Source organism: Geotrypetes seraphini, chromosome 1 (assembly GCF_902459505.1).
Source record: "Geotrypetes seraphini chromosome 1, aGeoSer1.1, whole genome shotgun sequence".
Lineage (NCBI taxonomy): Eukaryota > Metazoa > Chordata > Amphibia > Gymnophiona > Dermophiidae > Geotrypetes > Geotrypetes seraphini.
Window position 1 is genome coordinate 376,717,131 of NC_047084.1, and position 18,014 is coordinate 376,735,144.

The 18,014-nt window shown below is 43.1% G+C and overlaps 1 protein-coding gene across 2 annotated transcripts in view; it reads right to left on the reverse strand.

The window, feature by feature from the left end:
* Positions 1 to 6,908: 6,908 nt before the first annotated feature.
* The window catches only part of LEPROTL1 (leptin receptor overlapping transcript like 1), a 35,099-nt gene continuing 23,993 nt past the window's right edge, over positions 6,909 to 18,014 (reverse strand). For both annotated transcript variants that reach the window (XM_033915713.1, XM_033915721.1), the window contains exon 4: positions 6,909 to 7,989. In XM_033915713.1, coding sequence (XP_033771604.1) covers positions 7,873 to 7,989 — 117 coding nt within the window. In that variant the 3' untranslated portion in view covers positions 6,909 to 7,872. The remainder of the gene's footprint in view (positions 7,990 to 18,014) is intronic.

The window sequence follows — 18,014 nt, forward strand, 5'->3', positions numbered from 1 at the left end:
GTCTTAGACGTAACATACACCACAGAAAATGACCCACATCCAGATAAACTGGCAAGGAGCCCCTCAAGGAAGGAGGATCCATATGCGAAAGACCAGCAAGTTGAAACCGGAGTGAAGCTACTGCTAGACCCTTCTGAAGGCCTTCCTGCAGAAACTTCAGGACCCGAGGAATTGCTGAAGAGAAGGGTCTATCTGTCTCAGGGTGCACCAAGCCTGGGAGCACCTCCAAACCGCCAAGCCTCCGCATAGTCCACCACTGTGGATTTCCGTTAACAGTGAAGCAACCCGGCAATCACCTCTGAAGAATAGCCCTGTCCAGTCAAGGCCATGCACTCAAGAGCCATGCCGTAAGACCGAAGTGGTCTGGATCCTGCATCGCAATCGGACTCTGTGTGAGGAGCTGAACCAATGTAGCATACCACAGCTGCCTCTGCCAATCGAGTGCCACCAGAATCATCAGACCCTCATGGTCCGTTATTCGTCTCAACAGATGCCCTATCATTAGCCACGGAGGGAAGACAAAGAAAACCCTCCTGGGGCCAGGCCTTTGCTGCCTGCCTCTCGACGATTACTGAAGAATCAAGTGGCCTTTTTTGTTGGCCGCAGTCATTATGAGGTCGAATGTGGGGAACCCCCATTGATCCACTATGCCATTGAACACTCTCTGAGAGTGATCACTCTCCGGAGTCCAGAATCTGATGACAGAGAAAGTCTGCTTGAACGTTAGCCACTACTGCCATGTGTGCGGCAGACAGCGCCACAAGATGCCTCTCTGCCCACCAAGGAATAGCTGAGCCTCCCCACTCAGAAAGGGACTTTTTGAGCCCCCCTGATGAATGACGTAAGCCACATCCGTAGCATTGTCTGAGAATGCATGGATGACTCAAAAACAGAGATGACCCTCGCAGTGAAGAAGGGCCAGCTGAAATCGCCCACAGCTCTAGGTGATTGATCGACCACTTGCGCTCTGATGGTGCCTACTGGCCCTGAACCGGGAAAATCATGCAGTCTGCTCCCCAGATTTCTAGACTCACCTCTGATGACAGGAACATCCAATCTGAGATCCGGAGCGGAAGGCCCCTGGACAGCGAGAGAGGATGCAACACCACGCTAGACCGTTGCACACCACCGCCGCCCAGGGCAGGGGTGCATGTAATGAATTCTTGTGGATTTAATTGAAATTGTGTGTGAAAATTGAACTCCCAGATACTCCAAGTCCTGGGTGGGCTCGAGGTGACTCTTCCTGAAATTGATCCCCCAGCCCAGTCAGATGCCTTTTGAACAGTGAGGGATCTCTGGACAACCAGTCATCCAGGGATGAATGAACCAGGACACCCAGGGCGTGAAGACCTGCCACCAACACCATCACTTTAGTGAAGATTCAGGGTGCTGTCGCCAATCCAAAGGGCAGTGCTGCAAACTGAAAATGTTGCTCCAGAACATGGAACCGCAGATACTTCCGTTGGTCCAGGAAAATGTGAACAAGGAGATATGACTGTCAGATCCAGGGAGACTAGAAACTCCTGCAGCACCACAGATGATCACTGCGCGCATCATCTCTATGCGGAAATGAGAAACCTTCAGGGCTGCATTGACCCCCCTGAGGTCCAGAATTAGGCTCCAATCGTCGGATTCAGTCTTAAGCTCTGGGAGATACTCTATATACTTCATCGTTCCAAAGTCTTGCTCTGGCACAGGGCGACTGCCGCAAGATCCAAAATCCTGCGGACTGTGGCCTGCACCCGAACCACTCCAATTTGCAGCCATCTTTGAGAACCTCTAGAACCCAGCGGTCGAAGTCCAACAACCACTTCCCGACATGCGAAAGAGACATTAGCCTTACATCAGAACTGTGTCTGAGCAAAAGCCACCGGCCGATTACCACAGACTGCTGATAACGGGGCCTGATGAAACATGGTCTAGCAGACAAAGAAGATTGTTGACCTATGGAAGGAAGGCCAGAGCACGGACAAAAACACCGGAACGGATGAAAATTAGAACACTCAGAACTCCTAGCAAGGCAGGACCTGCGCCCAGGCAATGCCTTAGTTTACTATCCTGAACACTGGCCACAAGGACATCCAGACCCTGGCCGAACAGGAGCTGACCCTTAAAGGGCAACCGGCTCAACTTAGCCTTAGAAGAGGAATCCCCAGACCATTGCTGGATCCAGAGCATTCTGCGAGCTGAAACAGAATAGGCGCCCAGCTTGGCAAAAACTTTCAAGATGTCGTACAAGGCATCAGCCATGCAATCCACTCCAGAGATGAGAAAATCCAAATCACCAGTGTCAGGATTATGGCGCAGCTCGGAAAGACACACCCGGGCCACAAAGGAGGAGGTTGTTGCTGTTTTAACACCAGCTGTGGCTGAAGCAAATAGACACTTAAGAATGAAATCCAAGCGTCGGTCCTGGACATCTTTCAGGACCACCTCCCCATCACTGGGGAAAGATGTGTGCCACCGAAGAATCCACCTTTGGGGAAATAAAGCGCTTGTTAAAGCCATCTGCCATGGTATAAAGCTGCACCTTGACTCAAGCACATTTCAAGAGACCCACTGGATTATCCCAGATCAGTAAAAATCCGAACATCAGGATTATTCGGAAGAGAGGTAAATTGTGGTCTCTGGACACTCATGAGGGAACATTCAGCAGTGACCAGCAGTTCCGTCTGTAGCTTCAATTCCTGCAGAGATTCAGATATTAAATCCACAAAGTGCAAGGGCATAAAGAATCTGCGTACTATGAGGTCCTCCCCCAAATCACAGGCTCCACATGGGTCCAGATCCAGGAGATCCACCAGATTCGCCACATCCATGGATGCTGCAATGCCGCCTGGAAAAGCAGAAGAATGGAAAGAGTTTCTGGCACAACTGCGGGTACAGCCAGCTTACTCCCTGGTACCTCCAAGACTCTGGTATCTTGGAGCAGGGATCCCTGTGACCGGCACCGAGGCCAGTGGAAATGAAACAGGCATAGACTTTATAACTAAGTATGACTTATAAAGCATATTCACAAATTCCAGTAAAAAAAAACCCTCCTCCACAGCGGAAGCCAACTTCTGCATGACAGATTTGGAATGCTTGTAAGATATGAGGTTTATCACCAGAGCTGCTCTTGCGGTTCACCAGCGCACTCCCCACAGCCCCCTGAAGCAAATTTCATAGGAGTCAGGGCATAAGGCATTTGAAGATCCTCCCCGGATGTCAAAGGCACTGCACTCGAGCAAATCTTGCCCCCCTCGCAGGCTGCAGCGCACATGGAAAACAGCTGCATAACTGACAGCCATATACCACAGATGAGGCATGAATCCATCCCATCCTGCCCTGGGGAGGTCATCTATGTGATTTTCTTTCATAAATGAAGATAGCAAGTATGAAAAATAATTTTAAAATCAAATCTGGAAAAATCCAAAATGGCCATCGGGGCCCTGTTTTGACTAAAACTAGCACGGGAAAACCACAGAGAACCCTTAAAAACAGAGATGCAGGAAAACTACCTAAAACCCCCTTTTTAAAGACCCCCCCCCAAAAAAAAATCTCTGATTCAAGATGTTAGCTTGCTCTCATATAACCATGTGCTGACAGGAAACTGCAACATTTACACTCACTGTGATGAGAGAAATTGCATAAAGAGCTGAACACAGCTTACAGGGAGATCCTTTGCCTCAGTGAACTGGCAATTTGGATTTCAAGTCTTCTGACTGCCCCACCAGCCTAACCACCACAGCTGGAGACCTCCACCACCTGTGGACACATCACGCAAATGCCTGGCTCTGATCCTGGTTGCACTCCATGGAACCGCTCAGCCTGCGCTACACCCAACTAGTGGATGAACCTGGGGTGAGCCAGCTCCCAGGGGAAAGGTCCTGGAGCTCTGATTTGATGTGCAGGCTGTACAGGGGGCTTACTGCTGAGCAGGGAACCCCCCAGAAGCAGACGTTCAACAGTCTGCGATCTCCCGCAGTCAAGGACGTCCATGCAGGAAACCTCCACAGCACGAGGGTGAACATGACCAAAAATTGCTGTAAATCACAAAAAGAAACACGAGCAGAAAATATAAGCTCCTACAGCCTGGCCTGTAGGAATTGAAATTGGAACATGCTCAGTGGTAAGGTGTGCAGGGGGTAAAAGCTTCAAGTTTTTTATAGCTCGATATACCGCTTTAAATACCAAATCGTACACTGTACAAAATTTTTTTAAAAAAAGGATCATTAAAAACAGGTGAAAGCACATACATACAAAAAATTTCAATTGACAAGACATGGTACAGGAGGGAAATGGGCAGGGTTAAAATTCTTAAAATAAAAATGAGGAGGTAATGGAAAGAACAATATGGAGACGGGAAAGACTTGAGTAAACCATTTGTCTAAATCTCAAAAGCATCCTTAAAGAGATAAGGTTAGATTTGAAATGATTAGAATTAGTTTCCAGTCTTAGAGCTATGGGGAGGACATTCCATAATGTGGGAGCGACTACGGAATACACTTCTCCCTCCGTATCCACGTTTTCCATGTCTGCGGCTTCGCTTATTCGCGATTTTTCAGCTGCTGACTCTGCCCCCAATTTTCGTCACTAAACCGGCGTTTCACATTGGAAATCGCTGCTCCCATTGGTTCATGGAGGAAATCGATGCTCCCGGTGGTTCCTGAAGGAAATTGCTGTTCCCGGCATTGTATGGAGAAAATCGCAAGTCGGGTTATTCACGGTTTATTATCTTTTTCAGGTCTATTTTACCGAAAAACCACAAACATGCAAAAAGTTCTTTGCGGTTTTTCGGTATTCACGGCTATATTCTGCCCGCATCCCCCGCGAATACGGAGGGGGAGAAGTGTAAATGGTTTTGCATGTTGTGTCATAAAATAACTGACGAACGGATGGGACTGTAAGAAGATGTTGCTGAGATGATCGTAGTGAACCAAGGTTTCGTATGGGATCAGAAGTCTGTCAATAAACAAGGGGGGGTGTGATTGGTCTGAAAGGTTTTGAGGCTCTTACAGCTCCCTGGCAGGAGGAGAGAAGTAACCCACTGGTCCCACTAAACTGTACCTTATAAAAATCGATGGCACATACGAGCATAAACTTATATATTGGGAGTTAAACTCATGCAAACTTTTGTGAAATGGGAATGCCTAGGTCAGAGTGTGGACTGTAAAGTGCATAATTTTACTTCTACAATATAAGTACACACATATATCTACACCTGCAACTGAGGAGGCACAACTTACATATCTGACTTTAGATACCAGATGTGCTCACACGTGTATTTTATAGGGGGAAAATATGCAGTTGCTTTCCTGTATAAATGCGGCATGAAATAGACATGAGTTTCCCTCTTATAAATTTTGTCAGTGAATGTGTTGTACCTCTCTCAATTTTTCAACAAGAGTATTAAGTCTGATCTATCAATTGTCTTTCCTTCTTTTGCAAACTGTACCAAAAGACTAAAGAAAAAAAAACATTTTACTACTGTAATTACAGCCTCCCAAAACTCACACACTTTACGACATTTTAATCGCACATACTTTACATCTAGTTTAAATACTATATACACTGTCAGTTGTACATGTAACTACAGCAAGGGGCCAGGAGATTTTTGTTTTAAGCATCAGAATATGGAAGGCAGTAAATCACTTAAATCATGAAATGATTATCTTCAAACCCATTTTAATCTGCTTATTATATGCAACAATACTCATTCTCTGTTCCGAATCTGGTTTCCTCTTCCCCTTTGGCTTCTAAAGCCTAGTTCTGTCCCTGTATTCCAGATCATCATAAGTCTGCTACCTGAATCACAGTATTATGCAGTAGTAAGGGAAAATGGTGTTTTGTCAGGTATGAAAAAGAAACAGGAATATCGTACTCTGTGCAGTAGATGCACAAGCAGAAAAAAGTGAGGACAAAAAGATAGTCCTTCCTTAGAAACACAAAAACTTTATTGGAGAATCACATCAGATGGATTACAGCTCAGCTCGACATGGTCAGTACTGCCTACTGTTTATCATTCTCATGCCTTTGAGAGGATTCTTAACAACTCCTGATGAAGATACATTATTTATGTGTTTAAACAGGCCGTGTCGAGCTGAGCTGAGCTGTAATCCGTTTTATGTGATTCTCCAACAAAGTGTGTGTGTTCCTAAGGAAGGACTATCCTTCCGTCCTTACTTTTTTCTGCTTGTTTTGTCAGATATGCTCATTTTGGAGAAGGGGAAATGGGGAGAGAAGGAAAGAACCATAAAAGCTTCAAGAAATCAACACACATATAGTGAATGAGAAAAACAAACAAACAGGGCTTGAAGACTCTCCAGTTAATCTTTACAAGATAATGCATTCTCCACCCTAAGTTATTACTAGTAATATGACATGCAACTACAGTTACTATTCCTGAGTTTAACTAATGTTGGCAAACAAAAATGTTTACAGTAATATTCACTGCTAGGACAATGATATGTACATAATTGGCCAACAGGAAGAGATCATGCTTTTTAAATGTTTTAAGAAAAACCTTTTGGTATGGTGTATTGCAGAAAGCACTTGCCATCAGTTTCTAGTAAGAGTGTGGGGAAGGGTATAAAAAAAAAACTCACAGAAAACTTATCTGTACTACATGTAAGACAATGAGGGACCAAAACCTGACACTGAGGCAACTCACAATGCACGAATTACAAGACCACTACAAACCTATTTCTAACACATGCTAAAAAGAGGAAGATGAGCAGGAAACCATGCTTGGGTTGTACTAAACATAGGTAAGGAACCTATTTTAAGCACATGACATATTAATCTTTAAGAAGTGTTTTACATTTTTTTTACTTGAACCATGGATGAAAAATAAAGTGTTAAAAAATGGGAGAAATTGAAAACAACCAACAACCTTTGTTTCAAATCAGGATGTGTTTCATAATCACTACATTTTTCATTTCTTTCTTTTATTTTAAAACCTTTTGGCAAGAATATAAAAATTACAAGAACCCAAACTAAAACCACTGAATATATACAGAAAGAAAAACTGAGCTGCTTATATTAATAAAAAATGGAATTTCAATGTCACTTTGTTGATGCGGTTTCAAAAGGCTAGCCTTGATAACAAACATATCAAAATAGGTGCTGAACATGTAATCTTCCCCTCACTTCACAGTTTAAAATACAAAGCAAAGGTAAGGGAGAGTGAAAGTGCACTTTTTAAAAACCATTTATATATTCAGTAATCTTACCAAACTGTTTTTCGCAAAAATTATCAACTGTAAAATCGGTTCTCATCCACCATAGAAAAATGACTTTGATGTTTCTTCCAACTTCAGCGAGGTAAAAATGCAAAAGGCATTAAACTTTTTTTTTTTTTTTTACTTCCAATACACATAGAAGCAAACTGAATGCATGCAGGCTTGGGGAGGGGGCTTAATTTTGGCTGAATTATTTCTGTATCCTGGCTAGATAACCACATTATGCCCAGCATGAAAACGAAACATGCACGCATAAAAATCCAAAAGAATTATGAACTTAAAAGGTAGCCACAAAGCAAATGTTAATATACCTTTGAGTGGCTGGATTAGATAATTTACCTTGTTTTAAAGGATGGATTTTACCACAAGAAAGTAAACACCAACTAGAATAGGAATGACACAATGTACATAAAATATTTCCATAAGAGGAAAAAGGAAACAAGCCAGTGTCTTTTATCCAAAACACCCCCTTTTAAAGCTTTCCACAAGTCTGTGATAATATACTTGCGAACACATGAACAAGTAGCTTCTAGGGTGGCCTGCTATATGCTACTTCTCTGTACTGCCCAGTTTCTTTTTTGCATGGATGACTGCAGAATGACAAGCATGGCTGGCTAGTTTATGATAGTTCTGTGTCTGATGCTGTATTTCACCACTGCTGCCAGCTGAATTCATCATTGTTGCCAAAGACCAAGAAAAATCCTAGTATAGTTGCAAAGATGACAACATTTCCTGTGAGTACAAGTGCACAGGCTCCAACTGCTATCTGCAAGAAGAGAAGAAAAGCAGAATTACAAATCACAAAAGACTGATAGCAGCAAACATTCTCTGGTTCTTAAGGGGCAGGCTTATAAGAACAAGGGGAAAGAAGTTTGAATTTTGTAACTCAGGTACAATAGTTTTTTTTCCTGTCCTCATAAGGCTTCAGGCAGCTGGCACAATAAGGAGATGAGCCTGCTGTTGTCAGCCTGCCGCGGAAGCCACTTCTCTGCACCAACTTCCTGTTCCCATGTAGGCGGGACCTGCAGAGAGATTGCTTCCAGGGCAGGCCAGCGGCAGGCTCACATTACTGCTGTGCCAGCTGCCCGAAGATTAAATTACAGTGGCTGGGGAGGAGGTAGGTGGGGGAGTTGGGAGAGCTGGCTAAACCTGGACAGACTCTCCATTAAAAAAAAAACAAAAAAAAAAAACCATCTAGGCACCCAGACAGTCCTCTAAAAAGAGGACATGTCCAAGTTTTCCCAGACATATGGTAACCCTATATACAGTGGTACCTTGGTTTACGAGCATAATTCATTCCAGAAACATGCTCGTAATCCAAAGCGCTTGTATATCGATTCGTTCCACAACCCACCATGATGATGAAAGAGCACAAGCAGCCCACACCGTCTCCGTGTCCTCATCTTTCGCTGGCAAGCCCACACATTCTCGCGGGTTGGAGCGCCAAGTCAGGCTTGCTCCCAGGGCCCACAAGATGACAACAGCAGAAGCCAAGCATAGGAACGTAAAGGCAGCTGACGTGGACACTGAAGCAGCAGGAGAGAAAGTGTCTCATAGGCTCAACCTCCTTCTCCTATGACACGCACAGGATTGTCTTGCAAGCCTCCTCGTCAACCACCGGTGCAGCTCACTCCCCCTGCACGCGCTGTGTTGAAATGGCCGTGTCACCCTCCCGCTTAACTTTGAGTGACACTTTCAACCCGTGCCGCCATCCGGTACGCCTCGACTGCACATGCACCTGCACAGCCAACATCCAGGGACAGATGCCAGCTCTTGCTCTCCACCAATCAGAGGCAACAGGAAAGAAGGGCATGAGAATTTGGAGGCGGCCTTCGAAGGGAGAGTGGTGGGAAAGCATATGTGTGGCTTTTCTTTTGCGGATAAATTATCTTTCGGGGTTTCCTTGGTTACACTTGCGATAGTGGTTTGGAGGACTTGTTTAGCTCGTCTTGCAAAACACTCGCAAACTGCGTTACTTGCAAACCGATGTTTGACTGAATGTCCATGAACAGTCATTAAAGCAGAAGTACTATGAGTGCAGAGAGGACACAACACCTCTTTCAAACACATCCTCTTATTATCTGTGTTCAGCAAACGCTTCCTAAACAGCACAGTCTAATATACTTGGTATCTGAGAATAAACCACCAATGCCTCCTAATAGCCCTTGTTAACGTACCATATGAAAGTTGCAGGGCAGGGAAAGCTATTATCCAGCTTCTCCACAATATCTTCAACTGCATGTCCAGGACAGAACTTGATATCACAGAAAGATCAGCTAATATTGACAAATGCAATGCAGTTCTGAGATAAGACAGTAAAAGCAAGAGTCTGACTCCTAAGAAAATAATATAGTAACAATACCACTTCTATATCCTACTTCAGAAGCCAATCAGGTAAGAATCAGCAGCATAGGTATGTGCCTTTGGAGCAACTTCTACAAGGCTACCTTAAGAATTCTCAGGACAGAAGAATCCAGGTGCTTCTACTGCTACACCAATCTGGACTGCAACCATCTGCTGGCAGCAGAGAATACTGAAACTTCCAGGACTCCATCACAATCCTTATACTAATAATATTACTGAAAATCAATGTTCTCTGCCTTAATTTTCTGGTTGGGAATCTGAACTGATCTAGCAGGTTAGGATAAGCAGCACTATAATACTCCCCATTTTAATTCTCCATAATCCCTAACATTCTAATTTTTTTTTTTTTTCATTATTGCCATATAAAAGTACAAAGATTAGGAGACATAAGAACACAAGAATTGGCGCTGCTGGGTCAGACCAGTGGTCCATCATGTCCAGCAGTTCGCTCCCGCGGTGGCCCCCTAGGTCAAAGACCAGTGCCCTAACCGAGACCAGCCCTACCTGCGTAAGTTCCAGTTCTGCAAGAACTTATCTAACTTTGTCTTGAATCCCTGGAGGGTGTTTTCCCCTACAACAGCCTCCGGAAGAGCGTTCCGGTTTTCCACCACTCTCTGGGTGAAAAAGAACTTTCTTAACGTTTGTACGGAATCTATCCCCTTTTAACTTTAGAGAGTGCCCTTTCGTTCTCCATACCTTGGAGAGGGTGAACAACCTGTCTTTATCTACTAAGTCTATTCCCTTCATTATCTTGAAGGTTTCAATCATGTCCCCTCTCAGTCTTCTCTTTTCAAGGGAGAAGAGGCCCAGTTTCTCTAATCTCTCACTATACGACAACTCCTCCAGCCCCTTAACCATTTTTATCCCTCTTCTCTGGACCCTTTCGAGTAGTACTTTGTCCTTCTTCAAGTACGGCGATCAGTGCTGGATGAAGTATTCCAGGTGAGGGTGTACCATAGTCCGGTACAGCGGCATGATAACCTTCTTTGATCTGTCCGTGATTCCCTTCTTAATCATTCCAAGCATTCTGTTTGCCCTTTTCGCCGCCGCCATGGACGGCTTCATCGACTTGTTGACAAGTACTCCCAAGTCTCTTTCCTGGGGTGTCTCTGAGTACTGCACCAGACATCCTATATTCGTGTAAAGATTTTTGTTACCAACATGCATCACCTTACACTTGTCCACGTTAAACTTCATTTGCCATGTCGTGGCCCATTTCTCGAGCATGTTTATGTCCTGTTGCAGGTCTTTGCAATCCTCCTGCGTCTTCACTACTCTGAATAACTTCGTATCATCTGCAAATTTAATCATCTCGCTTGTCGTTCCAATTTCCAGGTTGTTTATAAATATATTGAAGAGCACAGGCCCAAGCACTGAACCCTCCACTAGTGACGCTTTTCCAGTCCGAGTATTGTCCATTTACCCCCACTCTTTGTTGTCTATCTGCCAACCAGTTTTTGATCCACGTGTGTATTTCACCCTCAATCCCATGGCTCGCAATTTTTTGAAGTAGTCATTCATGCGGCACCTTGTCAAACGCCTGTGATACATTTAAAACAAATAAGAGAAAATATTTTTTTCATTTGGCTCTGGAACTCTTTCCTGAGTGTGTCAATTTTGGAGATATTATAATTTTAAAAAGCATTAGTGAAAAAAAAGATACAGGGTACTGAAAGAACTCAAACATGAAATTGCTGATCTGTTAGTGATCTGTAACCTGTCACTAAAATCATCTATAGAACCTGAAGATTGGAAAGTGGCCAATGTTACGCTGCTTTTTAAAAAGAGTTTCGGGGAGATCTGGAAAATTACAGACCGGTAAGCCTGACTTCCATGCTTATCGTGGACAATACACAGAATCCTTCCACCCAATGTGTAGCAGCAGCCAAAAAAGCAAACAAGATCCTAAGAATTATTAGAAAATGGATGGAAAATAAGGCTATTTATCATGCCTCTGTATCACTCAATGGTGCAACCTCACCTTGAGGATTGCATTCAGTTCTGATCTCATCTCAAAAAAAAAATATAGCGACACTAGAAAAGGTTCAAAGAGCAACTAAGATGATAAAGGGGATGGAATTCCTCTCCTTTGAGGAAAGACTAAAGAGGTTAGGGCTCTTCAGCTAGGAAAAGAGACAGCTGAGGGGAGATATGTTTGAAGTCTACAAAATCCTGAATGGTGTAGAACGGGTAGAAGTGGACTGATTTTTTTACTGCATCAAGATTTACAAAGACTAGGGGACACTTGATGAAGTTAAGAGTAATACTTTTAAAACCAGGAGGAAATATTTTTTTTTCACTCAGAGAATAGTTGTGAGAAGATAGACTCCGTTTCAGTGGTTCAGGGTGGAAACTATTTAACTGTAGCAGAGTGTTCCTGTTAGTTTCTTTTATAAACACTGAGGTAGTGACCCTTTCCATAGTTAGGGTACGTTTGACATCCAAAAAATAAATACCGTATTTGCCGGCGTATAAGACAACTTTTTAGTACCTTAAAATCCTCCCCAAAGTCGGGGGTCGTCTTATTTGCCGGGTACTGTTTACATGCCCTTACTTTACATGCCCTAACATCTCCTTCCTTACCTCCTTACGGTGCTTACGGTACTAGTAAACCTGCCGGGACATCAGCGGGGCCATGGCGGGACATCAGTGTGACAAGGGTGCCAGCTCCTTCATCCTGCGCAGCGGGAAGCAGCGGCGCTCTGGCCCCACCCCTTTTCTCTTTACTACGTCTCTCGCACATGCGGCCGTGTGTGGAGTCTAGCCCTTAAGGAAGTTGCGGGGGTGAGCAGGAGGCGTGCCGCTGTGTATGGCTGTGTAGGGCTGGCACTCCTGTCCCATTGATGTCCTGCAATTTTACAGGTTTGTATACAGCCAACCACAGTACGGTACTTCACCATTGTACAGTACAGTATAGAAATGTCCAGCAGTCAAACCCCTATCAACTCTATTATGGCCCCAGCAAAAAGAACGAAATATGAAGCAAGTTTTAAACTTAAAGTTGTAAACTTTGCCATGGAACATAATAATTGTGCTGCTGCAAGACATTATGGAGTAACTGAAAAGATGGTTCGGGACTGGAAATCAAATGAAAAAGCATTGAAGAGTATGCCAAGGGGTAAGTGTGCATTAAGAAGAGGCACCGCACACTGGCCAGAACTTGAGAAACATGTGGCAGACATGGTGAATGAGCATCGCCAAAACGGTAATGCAGTGACACGAAACAAAATACGATTGTTTGCACTTCAGTGGGCCAAATCTAACCCAGATCACAGCAACAATTTTAAGGCCACTATATCCTGGTGTAGTAGATTCATGGCAAGGCATAATATGGTACTAAGGCAGAAGACAAAAATTGCCCAAAAATTACCTGCAGATCTGGATAACAAAGTGGAGAGTTTCCATCGCTACATAATAAAACTGCGCACTAAACATGGCTACGCATTAAGTAGTATTGGAAATATGGATGAAACTCCAATGAATTTTGATATGATTGGAAATAAAACTGTCCATCAAAAAGGTGAAAAAACTATTTTGATTAAAACAACAGGACATGAGAAGTCCAGTTTTACAGTGGTACTAGCATGCACAGCTGATGGCAACAAACTGAAACCAATGATTATTTTTAAAAGGAAAACAATGCCAAAACTCAAGTTCCCTGCTGGTTGTTTTGTACATGTGAATGAAAAAGGCTGGATGGATGAAGAGGGTGTAAAACTATGGCTGGATAATGTATGGAGCAGACGACCAGGTGGTCTAATTACAAAACGAAGTCTACTTGTGTGGGATATGTTCAGGGCTCATTTAACTCCCACCACCAAGGAAAGGCTTGCAAGACTAAAGACAGATGTGGCAGTTATTCCTGCAGGATTGACATCATTGGTTCAGCCACTGGATGTGTGCCTAAACAAGCCATTTAAAGATCGCATTCGAGAACAGTGGAATGAATGGATGGTTAGCGGCGAAAAGTCTTACACAAAAGGAGGAAACATGCGTGCTCCACAGTTGAACGTTTTGTGCCAATTTGTCATAAAAGCCTGGAATGACATTGATGCACAAACAGTAATCAAGTCTTTCAAGAAGTGTGGCATATCAAATTCATTAGATGGTATGGAGGACGACTACTTGTGGAACAATGAAGAGGAAGCTGAGGCCACACCATCTGATACGGAATTACCAGATCCATATGATGACTGCCTTGCAACTGTACCACAAGATGTCATTGATGAACTTTTAGAATCAGATGACGAACAGGAGGCTTTTGAAGGCTTTTAAAGGGAAACTGTCATGCCAGCAAACTTGCTAGGGACTTGCCCGGCACTTGCTCTCTCCCTCTATGTGTTATCTTCCTTCTATCATTGACAGTTTCAGTTTGGTTAACAGTTTAGAAAACAAATAGCATGGCAGCTCCCATGGGTTTATTGTTCTATTCAGCTTTAGTGAATTAAGTTTAATGTTTACCGTACATGTTTGATGATATACAGCCTTGTAACAGTTTTCCTGCTAAGTACCTGCATGTCATAAACATTTGAATTAAAATTGTTGAAATAAATTCTGATGTTCTTTTAAGTTTTATTTGTTGTGCAGAAGGTGTGCGGAAGAAGGGGTAGTCTTATACGGCGAGTATATAACAAACTCTATATTTTAACTGTAAAAGTTGGGGGGTCGTCTTATACGCCCAGTCGTCTTATACGCCGGCAAATACGGTAGATGTGTCATCATACATCATTGTAAAACTGACTGACTCATGGCACCCATTCAGCCATTCACCAAACTGGCATAGATGTTGAATATCCTCCTTCCACAGGAAGAAAATGTCATCTATAAATCGCACCCAGGAGCACTACTTTTGCAAAAGATTCACTAGAGTAAACCCATCTGGTTTTAAAAGCAGCCATAAACAAGTTCACTACAGAAGGCACCATGGTGATGCCCATTGCAGCTCTTGATATCTGTTGAAATAATTGACCATTGTATAGAACCCCCCCAAAACTTTCCTTCATCACTAAAAGATAATAGCCAAAGCAAAAATTCTGTTGGAACCCTCACAGGAGCTACTCTCATATTCAAACCCCCATCCACCCCCCAGACTGCCAATGCTTCATCCTGGGGGATAACTGCATATAGTGTTATCCCAGAACAAGCAGGCAGCCTATTCTCACATATGGGTGACGTCATCCACGGAGCCCGGATGCGGACAGCCTCGCAAGCAGACTTGCTTGTAGAAACTCAGAATTTTCGAGTCTGCCGCACCGCGCATGTGCCTTCCCGCCCAGCACAGGGCGAGTCTCCTCAGTTCTCCGCGGAGCCAAGAAGTCTGTCTTTGACGCTCTGCGCTGAACTTCGTTCACTTCGTGCCTTCTCTTCACTACGATTTGTGTTTATTTTCTTTATTGATTTTCGAACTACAAATGCGCCATAAATGAATCACATATATATACATTGTATAATAAGTGCAGCAAACTTTCAAATATTACCGCAACAAAGAAATTTCCTCCTCCCTCCCAGCTAATATACAAACAAATAACTCAAACCTTCATGAAACCATTCATAAAATCATAAAATTCCATTCCCTTCCCTACTCCCTCCCCAGGAAGTGTACATTATTCCTCTTTACAGTATTTAGTCAATGGCTCCCACACCTCTATAAAATTTTTCAATCTCCCCTCCTGTTGTATGGCCATTTTATATGTATAACACAGGGATTCCCACCAGAATGTATAGTTCAACCTATCCCAGTTTTTCCAATTTCTCAAAATAGGCTGCATGGCAACCCCTGTCACTAATAGAAGCTTGTTATTATTCATTGATAGTTGACTTTTGGCTCTCAAATAAAAAGGTATCATAAGATAAAGCCACTGGATTCTCTAACATGTTATTTACTTGATCCCAAATAGATCTCCAAAACTGCAGCATCAAGATGACAATGCCAACATCTAGTTAAAAAAAAAAAGAAGTTTTATTTTTTTGTCGGCTGACTGGCGGGATGTGTCGAGCGCCCACAGCCTGCGGGCTTTGACTTCACAGCGGCTATCTTCCCTCCTATGTCCCGGCCAGTCATGGGCTTCAAGAAGTGTAGCCAGTGCCAGTGTGCGATTTCCCTCATGGACTCACACCACTGGTGTCTTTGCTGTTTCGGGCCTGACCATAGTCCGAAGTTGTGTGCCCGTTGTGCTACTCTTCAACCTCGAGCCCTTAAACGTCGTCAGGTTCAAGTGGAAAAGCTGTTCAAGATGGACTCTTCAGCTACACCCTTGACCTCGATTTCTGACTCAGTCAAGACTTCAGTTAAACTTTTTAAGCAAGATAATAGGTTATTGGCTTTGGAAGGTTCAGTAAGCAGAATGGAAAATCAAATAAAGGTTTGTTAGTCTGCACAGGCTTCGGCCATTAAAGGTAACTTGATACTTCATACTAAGCTGGAAACCTTTGAAAATATTTTCAAGGGCAGCAAATTTAAGGTTACTGAACTTTCCACAGACACATTTTCTCTCTCCTAAGGAGTTCTTGGTATTGGGTCCAATCCTATTTAATATCTTCATACGAGATCTGTCTCAGGGACTTCGGGGTAAAATTGCATTATTTGCCGATGATGCTAAATTATGCAACATAGTGGGCGGAGGCTATGACACAAGACATACTTTTACTGGAGCACTGGTCTGCTATTTGGCAGCAGAAACCCATGCAGGACCTACACTCTGAATGGTGAGACCTTAACTAGAACTGTTGTAGAACGGGACCTGGGAGTAATCATTAGTGAAGATATGAAGACAGCCAATCAAGTGGAGAAAGCCTCATCCAAGGCTAGACAAATGCTGGGTTGCATCCGGAGAAGTTTTGTCAGCCGTAAGCCCGAAGTGGTAATGCCGCTGTACAGATCGATGGTGAGACCACATCTGGAATACTGTGTGCAATTTTGGAGGCCACATTATCAGAAGGATGTGCTAAGAATAGAATCGGTTCAACGGTTGGCCACCAGGATGGTCTCGGGACTCAAGGATGAACCATATGAAGAACGTCTAGGTAAGTTGCAGCTATACTCTCTCGAGGAATGCAGAGAGAGGGGTGACATGATGGAGACGTTCAAATACGTTACTGGCCGTATTGTGGTGGAAGAAGACATCTTTTTCCTTACAGGACCTATGGCGACAAGAGGGCATCCACTAAAAATCAGGGGCGGGAGATTTCATGGTGACACTAGGAAGTACTTCTTCACCGAAAGGGTGGTTGACCGTTGGAATGATCTTCCACTTCAGGTAGTTGAGGCCAATAACTGACTGACTTTAAGAACAAATGGGATCAACATGTGGGTTCACTTCAAAGAAGAACGTAGGGGGGAGGGTTATTTGAGTGGGCAGACTTGTTGGGCCGAAGGCCCTTTTCTGCCGTCATATTCTATGTTTCTTTAAGTTATATCTGAAAGATATCTTGCAAATTAAAGTTGAAGATAAGGAGATCTTTAATGCATATTATGTACCATAGGCTTTGAAAGAAGTAAGGCAAGAAGGGGAAATGGATAATTTAAATACTCCTGATAGTATGGATTTTACATTACAAATTTCATAGAAAATACGCAAGAGGTTATTTCAAAAACAGTCACATTATTAGTTACAATGTCCTCTATGGAAGAAAAAAAGGACATGAAGGCATACTTTCCCCAAAAAACTGTTTTGTTCTATGGTTCTGCTGTTTCAGTTTTCCCAGATGTATCAAGACAGACTCATCTTGTCATAAAGCCGTCCTCCAGCTGAGACCTAGAGTCTTAGCAGGAGAGGGCACTTTCTTTATGAAATATCCCTGCAACTGTCTGATCACCTGAGAAACCAAATCTTTTTTTTTTTTTATCATTAAACTTTTTATTGATTTATAATACTTCGCAAGTGGTACACTTGTTTCAGAAATACAGAACACAAAATGTAAAGAAGGAAAAGAAAAACATCATTAGTGGTATACAGCTTATTGTCTTTCTTAGACCACAAATTACCAGGAAGATCCATTAGGTTCATGGAGAAAATAAAAGAAAACTAATTAGCGGAAAGCTGGCTATGCTTAACAACCCCATAATTCTTAAATCCAGCTAATCACATCTAATCTCCAGAGATCTTTTTAAGGTCCAAGAAGGCTCTCAATTGTGATGGTAAAAAGAAAAGTGTACTTAGTCCCAAGGTAACGAATCAAACATTTGCAGGGATATGCTAACAAATAAGATGCCCCCAGTTCCTTTGTTTCTTTACGCATAGAAATTATTTTCTACGATCCTGTGTTATCTTGGATACAACCGGATAAATCCAGATTCTTTGTCCAGAAAAATCTTGATACGAATTCCGAAAGTAAAGTTTCATTATATGATTTAAATCTTGTTCAAACACAAAGGAGACTCGAAGGGTCCCCCTTTCTTTTATATCGGAAAGGGATTCCTCCAAAATT